Source organism: Myodes glareolus, chromosome 2, assembly GCF_982192425.1.
Source record: "Myodes glareolus chromosome 2, mMyoGla1.1, whole genome shotgun sequence".
NCBI lineage: Eukaryota > Metazoa > Chordata > Mammalia > Rodentia > Cricetidae > Myodes > Myodes glareolus.
The window spans coordinates 133,729,925-133,745,392 of record NC_142027.1 but is presented as its reverse complement, the minus strand read 5'-3'; the positions used below and the strand labels follow the sequence as shown (position 1 = coordinate 133,745,392).

The 15,468-nt window shown below is 49.4% G+C and overlaps 1 protein-coding gene across 2 annotated transcripts in view; it reads right to left on the bottom strand.

Moving 5' to 3' along the window:
• The window catches only part of LOC125392481 (2'-5'-oligoadenylate synthase 3), a 36,868-nt gene extending 21,736 nt beyond the window's left edge, over window positions 1-15,132 (bottom strand). The window contains exons 1-7 of one of the 2 annotated variants that reach the window (XM_087903753.1): window positions 14,318-15,132; window positions 13,420-13,672; window positions 10,584-10,765; window positions 8,179-8,417; window positions 6,589-6,733; window positions 3,496-3,669; window positions 3,121-3,403 (exon numbers count right to left, since the gene is read on the bottom strand). In XM_087903753.1, the coding sequence (XP_087759879.1) occupies window positions 3,121-3,403; window positions 3,496-3,669; window positions 6,589-6,733; window positions 8,179-8,417; window positions 10,584-10,765; window positions 13,420-13,672; window positions 14,318-14,548 (1,507 nt within the window). In that variant the 5' untranslated portion in view covers window positions 14,549-15,132. The remainder of the gene's footprint in view (window positions 1-3,120; window positions 3,404-3,495; window positions 3,670-6,588; window positions 6,734-8,178; window positions 8,418-10,583; window positions 10,766-13,419; window positions 13,673-14,317) is intronic. The other variant, XM_087903754.1, reaches the window with a different exon arrangement.
• Between the last annotated feature and the right edge of the window lie 336 nt (window positions 15,133-15,468).

Sequence of the window (15,468 nt, the reverse complement as noted above, 5' to 3'; positions counted from 1 at the left end):
TTTTTTTTGAGACAGGATTTCATGTAGCCAAAGTTGGCATTGAACTTGCTGTGTAGTCAAAGTTGATTTTGAATTTCTGATCCTCCTGACTCCACCTTCCGACTGCTGAGATCACAGATGAGTACTACCATGCCCAGTGTATGGGAGCTGAACCCAGGTTTTGGGCATGTTAGAAAAACTCTCTATAGACCTCAAAACTGTGGTTTTTCAAAAAAAAAATTATTATTTATCCATTTATGTGGCTTTCCAAGACAGGTTTTCTCTGTGTAGCCATGGCTGTTCTGGAATTCACTTTGTAGACCAGGCTGGCCTCAAGTTCACAGAGATCCACCTGTCCCTGCTTTCTGAGTGCTGGGATTAAAGGTGTGTGCCACCAACGCCTTACTCAAAAACGTTATTTTTATTTGTATGGGTATGATGTGTTCACACCCATGCAAATGTGAGAGGCTGTAGGGGCCAGAAGAAGGAACCAGGTCCCATGGAGCTGAAGTTACAAGGGGTGAGCCACCAGACTCTAGTGCTGGGAACCAAACTTGGGTCCTCTGAAAGAGCAGCAAGCCCCCCTTAGCCAATGAACCCATCATATATATATATATATATATATATATATATATATATATATATATATATATATATATATATGACAAGTGCAATTTCATTCTGGTGGGAATTTCCTTTGAACCATGTATATGTATTTGAATTACTGATGGGTATCCAAGATGTAGACAGTAGTGACTCCATGGTCTGGTGGGTGCTGGTAATTTCACAGTAGCACACACACACACCTGTGGTACCCACTAGGGCAGCCACCAGCCACTGTGGCTGGCTATATTTGAGATAATTAAAAGGAAAAGAGACAAAAATTCAGCTCTTTGGTAGCTCCAGCCACACCTCAAGCTCTCAGTGGATTCAGAACACAGGTCTAGATGTTTCTCAGTGTTGAAGAAAGACCTTCCTGTCAGTTCTGAGCTCATTCACACACTGCCGTTGCTGAGGAATATTTAGTCTACCTCTCATTTTTGTCAATACAGTTTCACTGGGACCCAGTTGCCCCTGTTTGTGAATCTATCGCACAAGACTGTTTTCAGATAGAAATGTCAAAATCGAGTAGTGGGAAAACTGTGGCCTCCAAGACTGAAAACATTTGCTGTGTTGCTATGCAGGTGAGTTTCCTGTCAACTTGACACAAAGCTAGGCGCACCTGAGAAGAGTGGGTCTCAGCTGAGGAGCTGCTTCTGCCAGGCTGGCCTACGGCCTAGTCTGTGGGGGCTTTTTCTCAACTGATGAATGATGTGGAAGGGCCCAGCCCTCTGGGGGTCCTGAGTTGTATAAGAAAGCAGGCTGAGCAAGCTAGAGGGAGCAAGCCAGTGAGCAGTGTTCCTCCATGGCCTCTGCTTCAGTTCCTGTCGCCAGGTTCCAGCCCTGACTTCTCTCCATGACTTACACAACTGTAAGAGGAACTAAACCCTTTCCTCCCCAAGATGATTTGGTCAGTGGTTGCATTTTGATTTTTTGTTTGTTTGTTTCATGACAGGGTTTCTCTGTGTAGTTCTGACTGGCCTCGAGCTCACAGAGATCTGCCTGCCTCTGCCTCCCGAGTGCTGGGATTAAAGGTGTGCGCCACCACCGCCCAGTTTGGCCAGTGTTTATCTCAGTGACAGGAGGCAGACTAGTGCAGCCGCTATTTCAAGAGCAAACTGACAAACAGACCAAAGTGGGTTGAACCCAGTTCTATAGACTCCTGTCTCTTTTCTGAGAGAAATCAAAACAGCTGGGTTTTGTTTGCAGTTGGGGAGAGATGTGTCAAACCCAGGATCCTCATGCTAGGCAAGTACTCTGCCTCTGAGCTCCAGCCCCAAACAATGGGTAAGAGCTTTGTTTGCTTTACCCTGGGGTGGTGACATTGAACACAGAGCCTTGTACATGCTAAGCAAATGTTTTACCGTGATTAACCCTGGGCCCCAAGAACCACTCAGGTGGAAAATACTATAGTCTTCATAATTATAAGAAATACAAACACACACACACACACACATATACATACACACACATATCGTATCTTGGCCTCTGTATGTGCATGGGTGTGAGAATGTGTGTGTGTGTGTGTGTGTGTGTGTGTGTGTCTGAAAGAAAGAGAGAGAGAGAGAGAGAGAGAGAGAGAGAGAGAGAGAGAGAGAGAGAGAGAGGACACATGAAGCAGCCTATGGTCAATCTGAGAAGTTGATTTTGACGCAGGGACCAGCCCACTGTAGGTGGCACCATTCCCTTGACTGATTAAGAGCTAGCTAAGCATGAACCTATGAGGCAGCAAGCAGCATTCCCCCGTGGTTTCTGCTTCAAGTTCCTTCCTTGAGTTTCTCCCCTGACTTCCCTCCATGATGGTCCACCATGATGGACTGAGATCTGGACATGTAAGCCAAACAAACCCTTTTTCCTTTGCTTTGTGAATGTGGTGCGTGTGCCTGTCTACACACACCCATGAGAGGCCAAAGGAGGATGCTGGCCATCTTGATGCATCATCCTTCACCTTATCCCACTGTGACAGGGTCTCCCCCTGAACTTCAATGTGATTCAGCTAGACCCTTTCTCTCTCCACCCGCACCCCTCCCCAGGCAGTACTGGGGTGACCAGTGTGCCTCCAGTAGAGACTGGCTTTTTATACAGGTGCTGGGGATAAAACTCAGGTCCCCACGACAGAATGGCAAACACTGTTACCGTGGAGCCATCTCCCCAGCCTACTTTGAGATCTTTCATTCGTCCATATATTTCTGTATCTCTCACCTGTGAATGGGCTTTCTGAGGAGGAGTTTTCTTCACCCAATTTCCTGTCTCTTACATCACAAAGCACCCCACATTCTGTTCTTTAGTTCCCTTCTCCACAGAGGAAATGAAGGGATGTTATCTATGTTCTGTATGTAACTGTATGTGCCATTCCTCACACACCGTGGAGAACAGAGCCAGCAGCTCCTTGAGGCTGCCTGGACTGCATACATGAGAGTGGAATTGCATGTAGGTGTCAGGGGCCTGGGCAAGAACTGGGAGACAATTCCCCAACCCTCCCTGGTTTTTCCTCCACGTTTTCCAGAATCTTCTCAGGAGCTAGGGTCTGTGGACTCCTACCTAGTGCGTCATAGGCGGGCAGGACATCAAAGTCGACACTTTCGCTGAGACTCCTGGATTTCAAGGTGAAGCTCAGCACCCTGGGGGCCGTCCTTTTTGAAATCTCAAACTTCACCTCCAGCTCCTGGGTCTTTTGGAAGATTTCTAATTGCCTCTGGATTTCCTGGACGAACAGTGAGCGCTCCTCTTTTTGGGAGTCGAAATTCTTCAGAGGACTGAGAAACACTACGATATCAGCATCTGATCCATACTTCAGAGCCGTGCCTTTGGCAGTGGATCCTCCCTAGGGAGGAAAGAGAAGGTGAGATGCTGCCTCCCCTCACCCTTGTCTCCCTGGCTCCCAAGAGCTGGCACCGGCAACAGGCCAGCGCTCACCTTGACGACCTTCTGCACTTTGGTGCTTGAGTCCTTGAAGCAGTTGTTTTTGAGGAATTCACAGATGATGTTAACAGCTTTTCTGATCTGTTTCAAGAACTCTTCATCGGGCTGGAGGAAATCTATGATGAACGTGTCCAGTAAATGGCTTGGGGTGATGAAGAGTGATGTGGGCTGGGGAGGAGAGAAATTTGGTGGGCTCTGCCCAGACGCCACCCCAAAACTCACCTCTCTCTTCCTGCTAGCCTGCTTCCAACAGTGGGCAGAGACCTTCCTGTCTTGCACAGATATACTCTAAAAATGTTCTTGAGATTCTGGGCAATCCTTCCCTCCCGTGGCCCACCCCCTCTCCAAGCAGAAACTCTCCTGGTTCCTCATGGGCTACTTGGGAGAGATCTAGATCTTTCTGAAGGGGTTGTGGGATGCAGACATGGGAGGTGCCCTAGCCCAGCATGAGGAGATCCCCAAAGACCTTCCAAGAGGCAGGTGTGAGGGTCAAACTTGGAAAAGTAGATGTGAGCTCAGACGCAGAGAGTAGGGCCTGGAGGGTGTTGGACTAATGGCTTTGAAGGTGGATAAGGAAGTAGGGTACATGGGCAGGGTCAAGGAGCTTGAAAAGGGAGCGAGGCCTCAAGTGTCTCTGTCCGAGCTCTGTGAGACTGCATTTGGATTGCCCACTGCTGTAACGATAAGGTTATAGATTTAGGGGACACTGTTTAAACAGTGGGGAGGAAGGAAGAAGACAAGTCTAAGTGATAAGTTTCCTGGAGAGCATTGGCAGAGAGCAGTGCAGCCATGTGGGAACAAGAGAGGGTGCTTAGCTTCGCAGGCTAGCTGCTCTTGGTTGGACACCCTTAGATGTTGTGACCCTTGGCACACACTTGACAGTGGCAGCAAACTCAATCCTTCCGCTCCTACAGCTCAGAGGGTGTACAGGGTGGGCATGTGCATACGAGTGTACATGTGTGAGTGTGTACACACGGGGATGCACACATATGAGAGGCTATTTATGAATATTCAAGAATACGAGTGTTCTGTTTGCATGTGTGAGTATGCACATTATGTACACACATGAGTGCATGCACACGTGAGTGTATGCAGTTGTGAGTGCTGATGTGTGCTCACAAGTGTCAGCATTGTGCAGCACCTGTGAGAGTGTGAGGTTCCAGGTGCAAAGGTGCGTGTTTGTATGTGAGTGTGTATGTTTGCATGTGAGTGTGTGCGTACATGTGATAAGCCTGAAATGCTCATTCCCGCTTGTGTGTTGGTTCCTGGGCTGTCAAGAGAGGGGTGACGTCATGGTCTGAAAGACCCGGCTAGTGGAGAGCACAGGGATCAGAAGGTGTGGTAGGGACTAGAGCGACAGCTCATTGGTTAAGTGCACTGTGTGTGGACCCAGGTTCAATTTCCAGCACCGGGGTGGTGGCTCACAGCTGTCTGTAACTCCAGCTCCAGGGGATCTGACACCCTTTTCTGGCCTCTGTGGGTATTATACACACATAACACAACATATATTCAGGCAACACTTGTACACATAATATATATATCGAGACATGGTTTCTCTGTGTAACCATCCTGGCTATCCTGGAACTCACAGAGATCCTCTTGCCTCTACCTCTCGGGTGCTGGGATTAAAGGGCTGTGCCACCACTGCCTGACATTAATTTTTTTTTTTTTAGAATGTAGGAGAGACATGAAAGTTGAACATATCATGTACCTGTGTGTTAGTAGGGGGATCTATGGGGTGCTCTTGGGATGGCTGTCAGAATATGAAGATGGTGCGTGTGTGTGTGTGTGTGTCTTATAATTTGACAGCACTATGAACTTAAATTTGGTTTTGAGCACAGCCCAGTGGTTGTGGAAGTGAAGCACCCTCCAGAGACTCTGGTGACTTGCAGCCACCACCCTAGTGATGAAGCTGAGGGCGTGTGTGTGCGATGTCACCCAGCCAACAATGGCAAGTACCAGAGTTCCTGTCTGTGAAGCTCACACAGGCATTGTGCATCTCTTTCTGCAGCGATAGATGTTTGAAAACTCAGAAAAAAACTAAGGAGGTTGTCACAAGGAAGTAAAAGAACCAGGCTGTGGTGAAAATGGATCCCGGGTTGGGGGACATGGGAGCGATTGTGGCTTCCTTGGCATCTACCTGGGGAACGACCCCATTCACAGACTCTGCTTCCTTCTGTCCGTCCCAGATTGTCAGAGTCTGGTAGCTCTGTAGATGGAGTGTGACCCCTGCCTCCACACTTGGGATAGAAGTTTGCCCCTTACCTGTTCTCACAGGTGGGGTTTGATTGGCACGTCTGTCCCACTTCGAAGGCCAACAAGGCAGCCTTTGTACAGACTCAGCTGGTCTAGTTTAGGGATGCTCTTAATGCCCTCTTCCGACAGGCAGATAGATTATATCTGCATCACTGCTGGCCCCACACCCAGGGGCTGGGTCTCAGGATCTGCTTAAGGGTCACAGACATGAGTTCTGTACACTTCTAGAAGGCTCAGCTCCTTGTCTGCCCCCCATTCCTGCCTCCTGATTTCACTCATGCAGAAATAAACCCATCTCTTTTCTGGGAAACCCACTTTATCTATAGCCCCCCCTTTCTGCCTCACAGTCATCTGTGTGGCCTCTAAGAGTTGGTTGAGTTGTATCTCCCTAAAATATATCAGGATTTGGACCTGTCGTACCTGTGACAATGACCTAATAGGAAATGGACTTAGAGAAGCTGGTAGGAGAGGGTCTCCAGGGTGAGCTCCAGCTCAATATGACTATTATCCTTAGAGGAGTGGGGTCCCAAGACAGACCCACATCAAGGAAAAGGAGCGAAGACAGGACAGACATGTGACAGTGGAGGGAAAGACAGGGTGATGATGTCACAAGCTGAGCCAGGAATCAGAGCTGTCCGGGGAGAGTCCACCCCTCCCCTATTCCTTGTCTTTAAACCCCCAGCATCCAGAACAGTGGGGGAAATGAACTCGGTTGCTGAGGCCACACTGAGTGTGTGACCACCATGTCACAGCAGTCACACAGGCAGCCAGGACACACTCTCTCAAGTCAGCGTCAGGAGGACACACCCTCTAGCATGGACATCCTCTTACCAGAACATTCCAGCATGGTGCAGGTGGCATATCATTCAGGCTGGGAGAGTACAGCCAGGCCAGAGCCGCCTCTGTCAGCATCTCCCAGGAGCCGTCGTCTTTGCCCACATTATTGGTTGGGTCAGTTGGATCCAAGATGACTGGTCTAGGAATTTTATCAGATTAAAAGAAATCAGGGCTGAGCTTAGTAGCGCACATCTTTAATCTCAGTACTTGGGAGGCAGAAGCAGGTGGACCTCTGTGAGTTCGAGACCAGCCTAATCTATGTAGTGAGCTCCAGGCCAGTCAGGATTGTACAGTGAGATCCTTGTCCCCCGAAGCAGTGCCTGGGAAGATAGTTTAGAAACTAAGACTGCTTAAGAACTAAGTCCTTAAGAACTCAGTTATAAGGACCAGGGTTCAGGACCCACGAACAACATAGGTGTTCCTGTACATGACTTCAGTACCACCTCTGAGGGGTAGAGACATGGGGACCTCTGGGGCTTGCTGACTTCCAGCCTAGTTGAGAAAGCCAGAGCTCAGAATGAAGAAGAGAGCCCTGCCGCAGAATAATACTCAAAGGACACCTATATCCTCTTCTGGTGCACAGATGCACAATTTTTTTTCGAGACAGGGTTTCTCTGTAGCTTTGGGGCCTTTCCTGGAACTAACTCTTGTAGACCAGGCTGGCCTTGAACTCTCAGAGATCTGTCTGCCTCTGCTTCTTGAGTGCTGGGATTAAAGGCGCCACCTCCACCCGGCCAGACACAAATTTTAATAAAGAAGTTGGGCTGGGGAAATGGGTCAATGGGTAAAATACCTGCCTCACAAAAAGGCCCTGAGTTGGGGACCCTCAAGACTCATATAAGAACTAGATGCTGGTGTGTTTGTAATCCTAGCCCTGAGGAGGCAGAGGTGTGTCCTGGGACTTGCTGGTGAACCAGTCTAGCCTATTGGTGAACATTGGTGAGAGACCCTGACTCAGTAAATAATGTGGAATGTCTGGAGAACCCCCTCAGAGGTTAAGAGCACCGACTTCTCTTGCAGAGGACCTGGGTTCAAGTCCCAGCACTCACATAGTGGCTCACAACCATCTGTAACTACAGTTCTGGGGGGTCTGACATCCTCTCCTGGCCTTCATACGTACTGTGTGCATGTGGCAGGCATACACATGGGGAACACACATACACATAAAAGAAGTGAACCTTTGACAATAAGCAGAGAATGAAACCTGATGTCAACTTCTGACCTCCATGTGCATCTGTACAGACGCACGCGAGTGTGCGCGCACACACACACACACACACACACACACACACACACAAAGAAGGGAGAGGCTGCTGAGGGCTCTGCGATACCTAGCCACACTGACTCCTCATCCTCCTCTTCCCAGAGATGTTAGATCTCAGGGTTCTTGCTGTGAACTCCTCCCCTTCCTCCAGGCTTTGGGGGGCACAGCCTGACCACGGTTTGGAAAGTGGAATGCATTGACTGAATCTCCTCTGCAGACAGATTCTCATTCCCCCTCCCCCTCCCCCATATCAGGAAGGACTCAGAACTCTCTCTCAATGGAGCCCTGGCCTGTGGCTGGAAAGATCGGAAGCTGGGTACCTTCGGGACCTGAGTTGGCACAGAAGAGTGTTGCGAACTGTTACATTCTCGAAGTTGTAATTGACTATCCAGTAGACACACAGCTTTGATGACTGCTTGATGAGGCTCAGCACGGTCCTGACACCCTCTGCGATGTCAAAGTCCTCATCTTGGCAGCCCTGTTCCCAGGCATACACAGTGAGCAACTCCAGGGCGTAGGAGAACCGCGGAGATGGGGGAGTCATCCACTTCTTCTGGCACTGGGAGAGAAGACAAGACTGTCAGGAAGCCAGAGCCTAGAAGATGTCACTGTCCCCCGTGCCTGGAAGTCAAGGTGTCAGTACCATCGGACACAGATGAAGGGCAGGAAGGAAGACCTGGGTGTGAGTGTGTGACACAGTGTGTAAGCCTGGGCGGGTGTGAGTGTCTGTGTATATGTGTTGTGGGTGTGTGTGACTGTGTGAGTGTTTGTGTGATTGTGAATGTGTGTATGTGCTCGTGCATGAGTGTGTGAACATGAACACATGCTGTGTGAGTGTGGGCGCACGCGAATGTGTTTATGTGAATGTGTGTGAGTAAATATGTGAGCACAGAAGTGTGAGTGTGTGAGTGTAAACATGTATGTCAGTGTGTGCATGCATGTGAGTATGAGCTGTGTTTGTGAGTGTGTGTGAGTAGGCCAGAGGTCCAGGTCAGGTATCTCTCTCAGTCACTCTCTACCTTATGTTTTAGAACAGGGCCTCTCACTGAACCTGGGGCTCACTGATTGGCTGCAGTGACTGGCCAGTGAGCCCAGGGGATCCACCCGTGTCTGCCTCCTAAACACGGAGTTACAGACACAGGCTGCCACTCCTGGCTTTACACGGGTAGTGGGCTCTTCCGTGCCTGTGCAGCGTGTACTTTCCTCACTGAGCCTTCTCTCCAGTCCCAGTAGAGCAGTGTTAAAAAGATCCATTTGGCACTCTTTATTAAAGCTAAATAAGTACGCTGCAATATATCTCATACAGAGCCCACTTATGCAAGTATAGACACACACGTACATGCTGTCTGGGGCTGTGTCTGGAACTCCAGCAATTCTACTGCATGTCTACCCAAGAACAATGAGTGCTTACATTCACAAACGACATATCAGAGGACATCCACAGTGACCCAAGTCACAGACGTTACAACCTAGAAATGACCCTAGGGCCCGACATCAGCAGAGAGGAAACATGGGTGTGTTACTATAATGGAACATACGAGGGAGTGAAAACCATCGCTATGTAATGATGTGGCTGGATTTCTCAAACACGGAGTGAAATAAGATACCACCTGTGTGCAGTACGATCCATCTATAGTGTTCGAAAATAAGGGGGGGGGGCTGGCAAGATGAAGAGAGGTGCTAGCCACCAAATCTGTTGAATTGAGTTCGATCCCCAGGACCCAAAATAGTGGAAGGAGAAAACTCATTTCTGTACGTTGTCCTCTGCCACACATACACTATGGCACATCCCCCCCCCACATGCACACACACAATTTCTCATGCACTTGTGCACACACACACACACACACACACACACACATGAACACACTCTCATACACACACACATGTGTACTCGCACATGTGTACACAGATCACAATCTTTTAAATAAGATTCATTAGTGGTGATAGTTATTGGAATTTAAAATTTATTTTAATATATTCAATTTTTTTATTACTTATATGTATGGGTGTTTTGTTTGCATGTTTGTCTGTGTACCATGTGCATGCCTGGTGTCTATGGTGGCCAGAAGAGGGCACTGGATCCCCTAGGACTGGAGTGACAGACAGTTGTGAGCTGCCATGTGGGTGCTGGGAATTGAACCCAAGTCCTCTAGAAGAGTAGACAGTGCTCTCAACCATGGAGCCATCTCTCCAGCACCCTAATATTTTTTATTATGTGTGTCTGTGCGTGTGCGTTCAGGTGCCTTCATAGGTTAGAGGTGTGAGACCCCCCTGGAGTTAGCGCTGGTTGTGGGATGCCTGAAGTGGGTGCTGGGAGTTGAACTTGGGTCCTCTGGAAGAGCAGTACATGCTCTTAACTGCTGAGCCATCTCATCAGTCTCAGGATTTTTGTTAAAGTGTCTTGCTATATAGTTGAGGTTAGCCTTACACTCTAGATCCTCTCGCGTCCACTTCTTGAGTACTGGGGCCTCAGCTGTGCAAACCCTTGGTGCTTGGGTTGAGAAAACACTCAATTTTGGTTTGTGGCTGAAGAGGAGATCAAATTAGATGGAAGTATGTTGTTAATATTATCAAAATTTGCTTGCTGTGAATGATCTCAATTAAAAGGTAACACTGCGGTGTGGTAGCACATGGCTTCGATCCCGGCACTTGAAAGGCAGAGGCAGCCTGAGTTTGAGGCCAGCCTGAGACCCCCTAGAAACAAGGTAGTGGCATAAATTACCTCCTGGTACCAGTGCTTGACCAACAGGATCAGCTCCCTCACTCTCCTGGGATACCGCTGGAAGAACCGCTGCTGTAACGTGGTGAAGCAGGCTGCGAACTCGCCGGGCGCTGCTCCTACTTGATCCATGGATCTTTTGAGATCCCGATAGATCCAGAAGCTGCAGTTCTCACCAAAGCCTGCTGGCAGAGAGCAGCAGGAAGCTCGACTCTGATGGCCTGAGTCAGCTGGAGCTGGGGAGATGTCTACTGACTGATCTACAATAAGGTAGCAGGCTCTTCTGGAGAGTTAACAGTGGGGCTACTCTTCCTGGTAGATAAAGAAGACTAACAGGAAGCCTGACATGAAGGCAGGATGGGGTGGACCTGAGACAGGGTCAGCGGAGCCACACAGAACACATGAGAAATAGATGCCCCAGAGTGATACCGAAGGCAACTGTGTCTGCACAACTGGCGGATATCTGTTCCACAGAATGCCTTCTACCGGTACCTCTTACAGAGACTCAGGGACACCTCGAGGAGGCAGGAGTGGGGAAGGGTGGAGGTGCACGGAGCCAATTAGTTTCCATTCTTGCCTGCTGAGCTCTGCCATTCATAAATATATTTAGGTACACAGCCTGGGGCAAGCAGCCCTGGGAAGGACACCCTGGAAGGAGTTGGCACATGCCTTACCTTTATTGAGTGTCAACTGTCTACCAGGCACAGTTGAAGTCCTTTATGCAATGATGTAACATGACAGTCCTATAAACCTCTTGTGGGGTGCCACTATCAAGTTAATTATCTTGAGAGAAATGCCCTGAAGCTAAATAAGATGGAGCCAGTTTTGGGTTAAAGGTCCTTGGGAAAGAAACCATGGCAGCAGCAGCCTACCTTATCTGTTTGGGACACGTAGACCAAATTAGTTGGATTTTTATATAGTAAAGGAAGCAATTTATGAATCCCTCTGTAGGGTCCTATTTTCTCAGAAAGCAACATTTATTGCTTCCTTGTAATGAAAAAAATGTTGCCAGGGTTGGTGGTGCACACTTTTAATTCCAGCACTCGGGAGGCAGAGGCAGGCGAATCTTTGTGAGCCTGAAGCCATCTTGGTCTACAGAGTGATTTCCAGGACAGCCAGGGCTACACAGAGAAACACTGTGAACACTGTGTGTGTGTGTGTGTGTGTGTGTGTGTGTGTGTGTGTGTGTGTGTGTGTCTGTGTGTGGTGGGCAAAGGGCCTGGGGCAAGCTCGGTTGGATTTGGAAGATTCAGTTCTACCGCCACCTGGTGGTAGGATGTGGGTTCTACATGGGAAGAGTTCCCTTCTCAGGGTAGCAAGCAGAGGGTGGGCTGGTCTCCTGCCACCAGGCCTTGGGCATTAGAAGAGAGAAGCCATAATTTCCTGCAGCAATGTAGCCTCACATCTCACTCACCGCTGACTCCATTCTATTGAGGCAGGCACACCACTACAACCAAACAAAGCTGGAAGTTAGCTGCCCTGATCTTAGAGTCAGTGACAAAGGGACTCATGGGGTCATGTATCAGTTACTTTTCTGGTCGCTGGGATGAGACACCTGACAGAAGCAACTGAAGTGGGGGAAAGCTTTCTCTTGGGTCACTGCTGGGTAATACATGGCTGCGGGAGCTGACGCTGAGTGCTTCCTCCTTGGACCAGGAAACACACTGGAAGTGGGGTTGGAGGCACCCTCCAGGCTCAATTCCAGGTTGCCCACTTCCTGTGGCAAGGACCCTTCTCCTACAGGCTCTACACCTTCCCAAATTAGTGCCACCAGCTGGGGACCAAGTGCTTCAAACCCTAACAGATGAGAAGGGCCCACGGTGGCACCTTGCATTGCTCTCTGATTCAGGCCATCATCCTGAGAAAGCTGTCATGTGGGTGTATGTGCATCTCCATCTTGTCAGAAAATGGTCAGGTGATGCTTATTCACAGTTCCAGTGACCCAGAAGTTCCTTGGAATTGTGGACAATGGAGGCACCCTAGCCCCTAGCTCAGAAGTCCTGGGCTGTCAGACTAGTTGAATCTACCATTGGCAGTACAGCCACTAGACATTCCTGTTCTTCTGTTTCCCCATTCATCTGTCTGTCCATCCCTACATCCATTCACTTTTCCATCTGTCTATACATCCTCACTTCCTTCCACCCACCCAAACATACATTCACACATCCACCCATTTTCCCATCTGCCCACTCATCCATCCATACATCCTCTTACACATACATCGATCCCCCACTTCTACCCATCCATCCACTCACCCATCCATACATGTAGTGAGCACCCAGCCCTCCACTCTCATCCACCCACTCGCCTATAAAAATAGTTTGGAACATTTTATCTAAAGTAAATGAGATGAGAATGAAGTTCTAGATGGAATAGGCCCAGGATAGGAGTCTCTTCTCTCTTGGGGGTTGTGCTGATGAGTCCCAGAGGCTCATATGCTTGAATGCTCAGTCCCCAGTTGAATTGTTTGGGAAGGACTAGGAGGTGTGCCCCTGTTAGAGGAGGTGTGTTGCTGAATCCAGTGACTCTCTTTCTTCCTGCTGCCTGTGGATCAGGATATGAAGCTCTCAGCTATTGTTCCTGTGCTATGCCTGTCTGCTTCCCACCATGATGATGAGGGACTAACCCTCCGAGCCTGTAGGCCAGCCCCCAATCAAAGGCTTCTTTTTTTAAAGAGCTGCCTTGGTCACTAACAGAACAATGACTCAGACAGAGGTTTGTGAGCCCCATTTTGGAAATAGTCAATCTGTCTGTCACAGCCTCAGCCTGTAGGACTCAAGTGGCTCCCCAGTACTTCCAGAAAGTTTGGGACCCCTACCCCAGTCCCTGGAGCACTCACACAGAGGATCGAAGGCTGGAAGGACCTGCAAGAGTATCTCCTGCCCTTGTACAGACAGCAAGACTTCAAGGGTGTGCCCAAGGCTCACTGACGTAGAGTATTTATTGTGGTGTTTTAGCAGTTGTTCAATCACGCTGAGAAGTTCACGTTGGTTTTCCTTCTGATCCCGAAAGCTACGGAGGTGATCCATGAAGAGAACAAGGGTGCCATCTGAGTAGCCTCTCAGGACCGTTTCCCGGCCATAGGAGCCACCCTGCAGGGAATGAAGCAGCCGTAGTGAGGTCTGGACTTTCTGTAGCTCCAAGCAGTGGCATTTGTCAAGTCCAGTGAAATTCCCAAATGTCACCATCATTTTAAAATCGGGTTGCTGGCACTAATTTGCGTCCGTGTCGGTACACTAGCTCCAAACTGGAGGAAAAGCAAACTGCAATGTGATGAATACATGGCACAGTGGAGTACCATACAAGAATGAAAATGGCGGCACCAAACAAAACTCTCACAGATCGAGTCCAAGATGCCATATGGCAAAGCGCGCATGCGCGTATGCACGTGCTCAGTCCCTGCTAATTTACTGAGCATGGATTACAGCAGGACCCTGTGCTGCTGGGAACACTGTGTGCCTCACCATCACAACACTCTGAAGTGGGGTCTAGGCTGATCTCATTCTACAGACCCAGACACTGTCGTACACAGAAATGAAGCAGCCTGCCAGAGGCATAGCCAGGCAGAAGGCCACCTGGCTGCTGCTTGGGCCCCTGAACAGTCTGCCTTCGTGTCCAGAGGGAGAAATACCTTGTGAAGTGCAGTTCCCAGGGCCTGGTGTGGAGCAGTGCTCAGCATCACCCTGGGGGTAGAGGTGGGGGAGGGGAACAGCCTTGGTCTCAAACCTGGCACTTACCTTTGCCACTCCCCGCACAGGGAGCCCACTGCTCCGCAGGAAGGCAGAGATGGCATCCACATCCCGGTCTATCAGTTGCAGGCATTCTTCACTGGGTTTGAGTTTTGCGTGGATAAAGTCCTTTAGCTTGTGTGCTGGCACTGCGGGCAAGTCAGGCCACCCCCCGAATAACCCATCGGATGACCTCCAGGATGGTTCGGTAGATGACTCGCCAACCAGCCAGTTTCCCATAGTTGCTAGCTGCCCTCAGGAAGGCTGTAATGGCAGAGGGAGGGTCCTGTAGGTCAGGTCCTGGCGATTCTGCCCCACTACAGGGGGTTGTGTCTCGATAGAGGAAGTTGAGTCCAAACTCGCTGCCACGCCTCCATCACAGCCTTGCCTAGGAAATCGAAACCCAAGTGTGGGAGTCACTGCCCAGCAGCTGCATGGGGAACTTCCCGCTGGCCAGTCTCACATCACTGCCGAGCCGGAGGTGGACACCTCCGCAGAGGCCTGATGTGTGTGTCCTTCAGCGCAGGACTGACTTCTTGGTGTCTCTATCTCCTCCATCTGTAGATCAGAGGAACCTGTCTCAAAAATAACCAAACCTTTGGCCAAGTGTTCACTAATCACTAGGCTAGTTGGGTTTGATAGAGGGTGGAGGGTGTCCATGGAGACTGGCCCTTTTCTCCTGTTTACAGTGGCTGGAGCACGCAGTGCCAGGCTGAGCAGTAGAGAAAGAGCCCAGAGAGGCTACTGACTTACTCAAAGACACACAGCATGGCAGGTGCCCTGGTAGATATAGGCTTCCTTTCTGCCTTTGGATGAAAGCTGGGCCCTGAAGAGTCAAGAGTAGCTTCCTAACACACACACACACACACACACACACACACACACACACACACAGTAAAATTTAAAAAGAAAATTAAAAACAAGGGGAATTTTGCCAATTCAATATAATTATTTTGTGTTGGTTTTGAGACAGAGCCTTGCTATGTAGCCCAAACTGGCCTTGAACTGGTAATCCCCCTGCCTCAGCCTCTCATAAACTTCATCTTCCTTCAAGGTAGGATGGACATTGTGTGTAGCTGTCCTGTGTTGCAGATGGTGTCCTGGGAAGCTCACTGGGAAAGGCATAGCGACTTTGATTTTGCACGTCCCTGCAGAGCCCC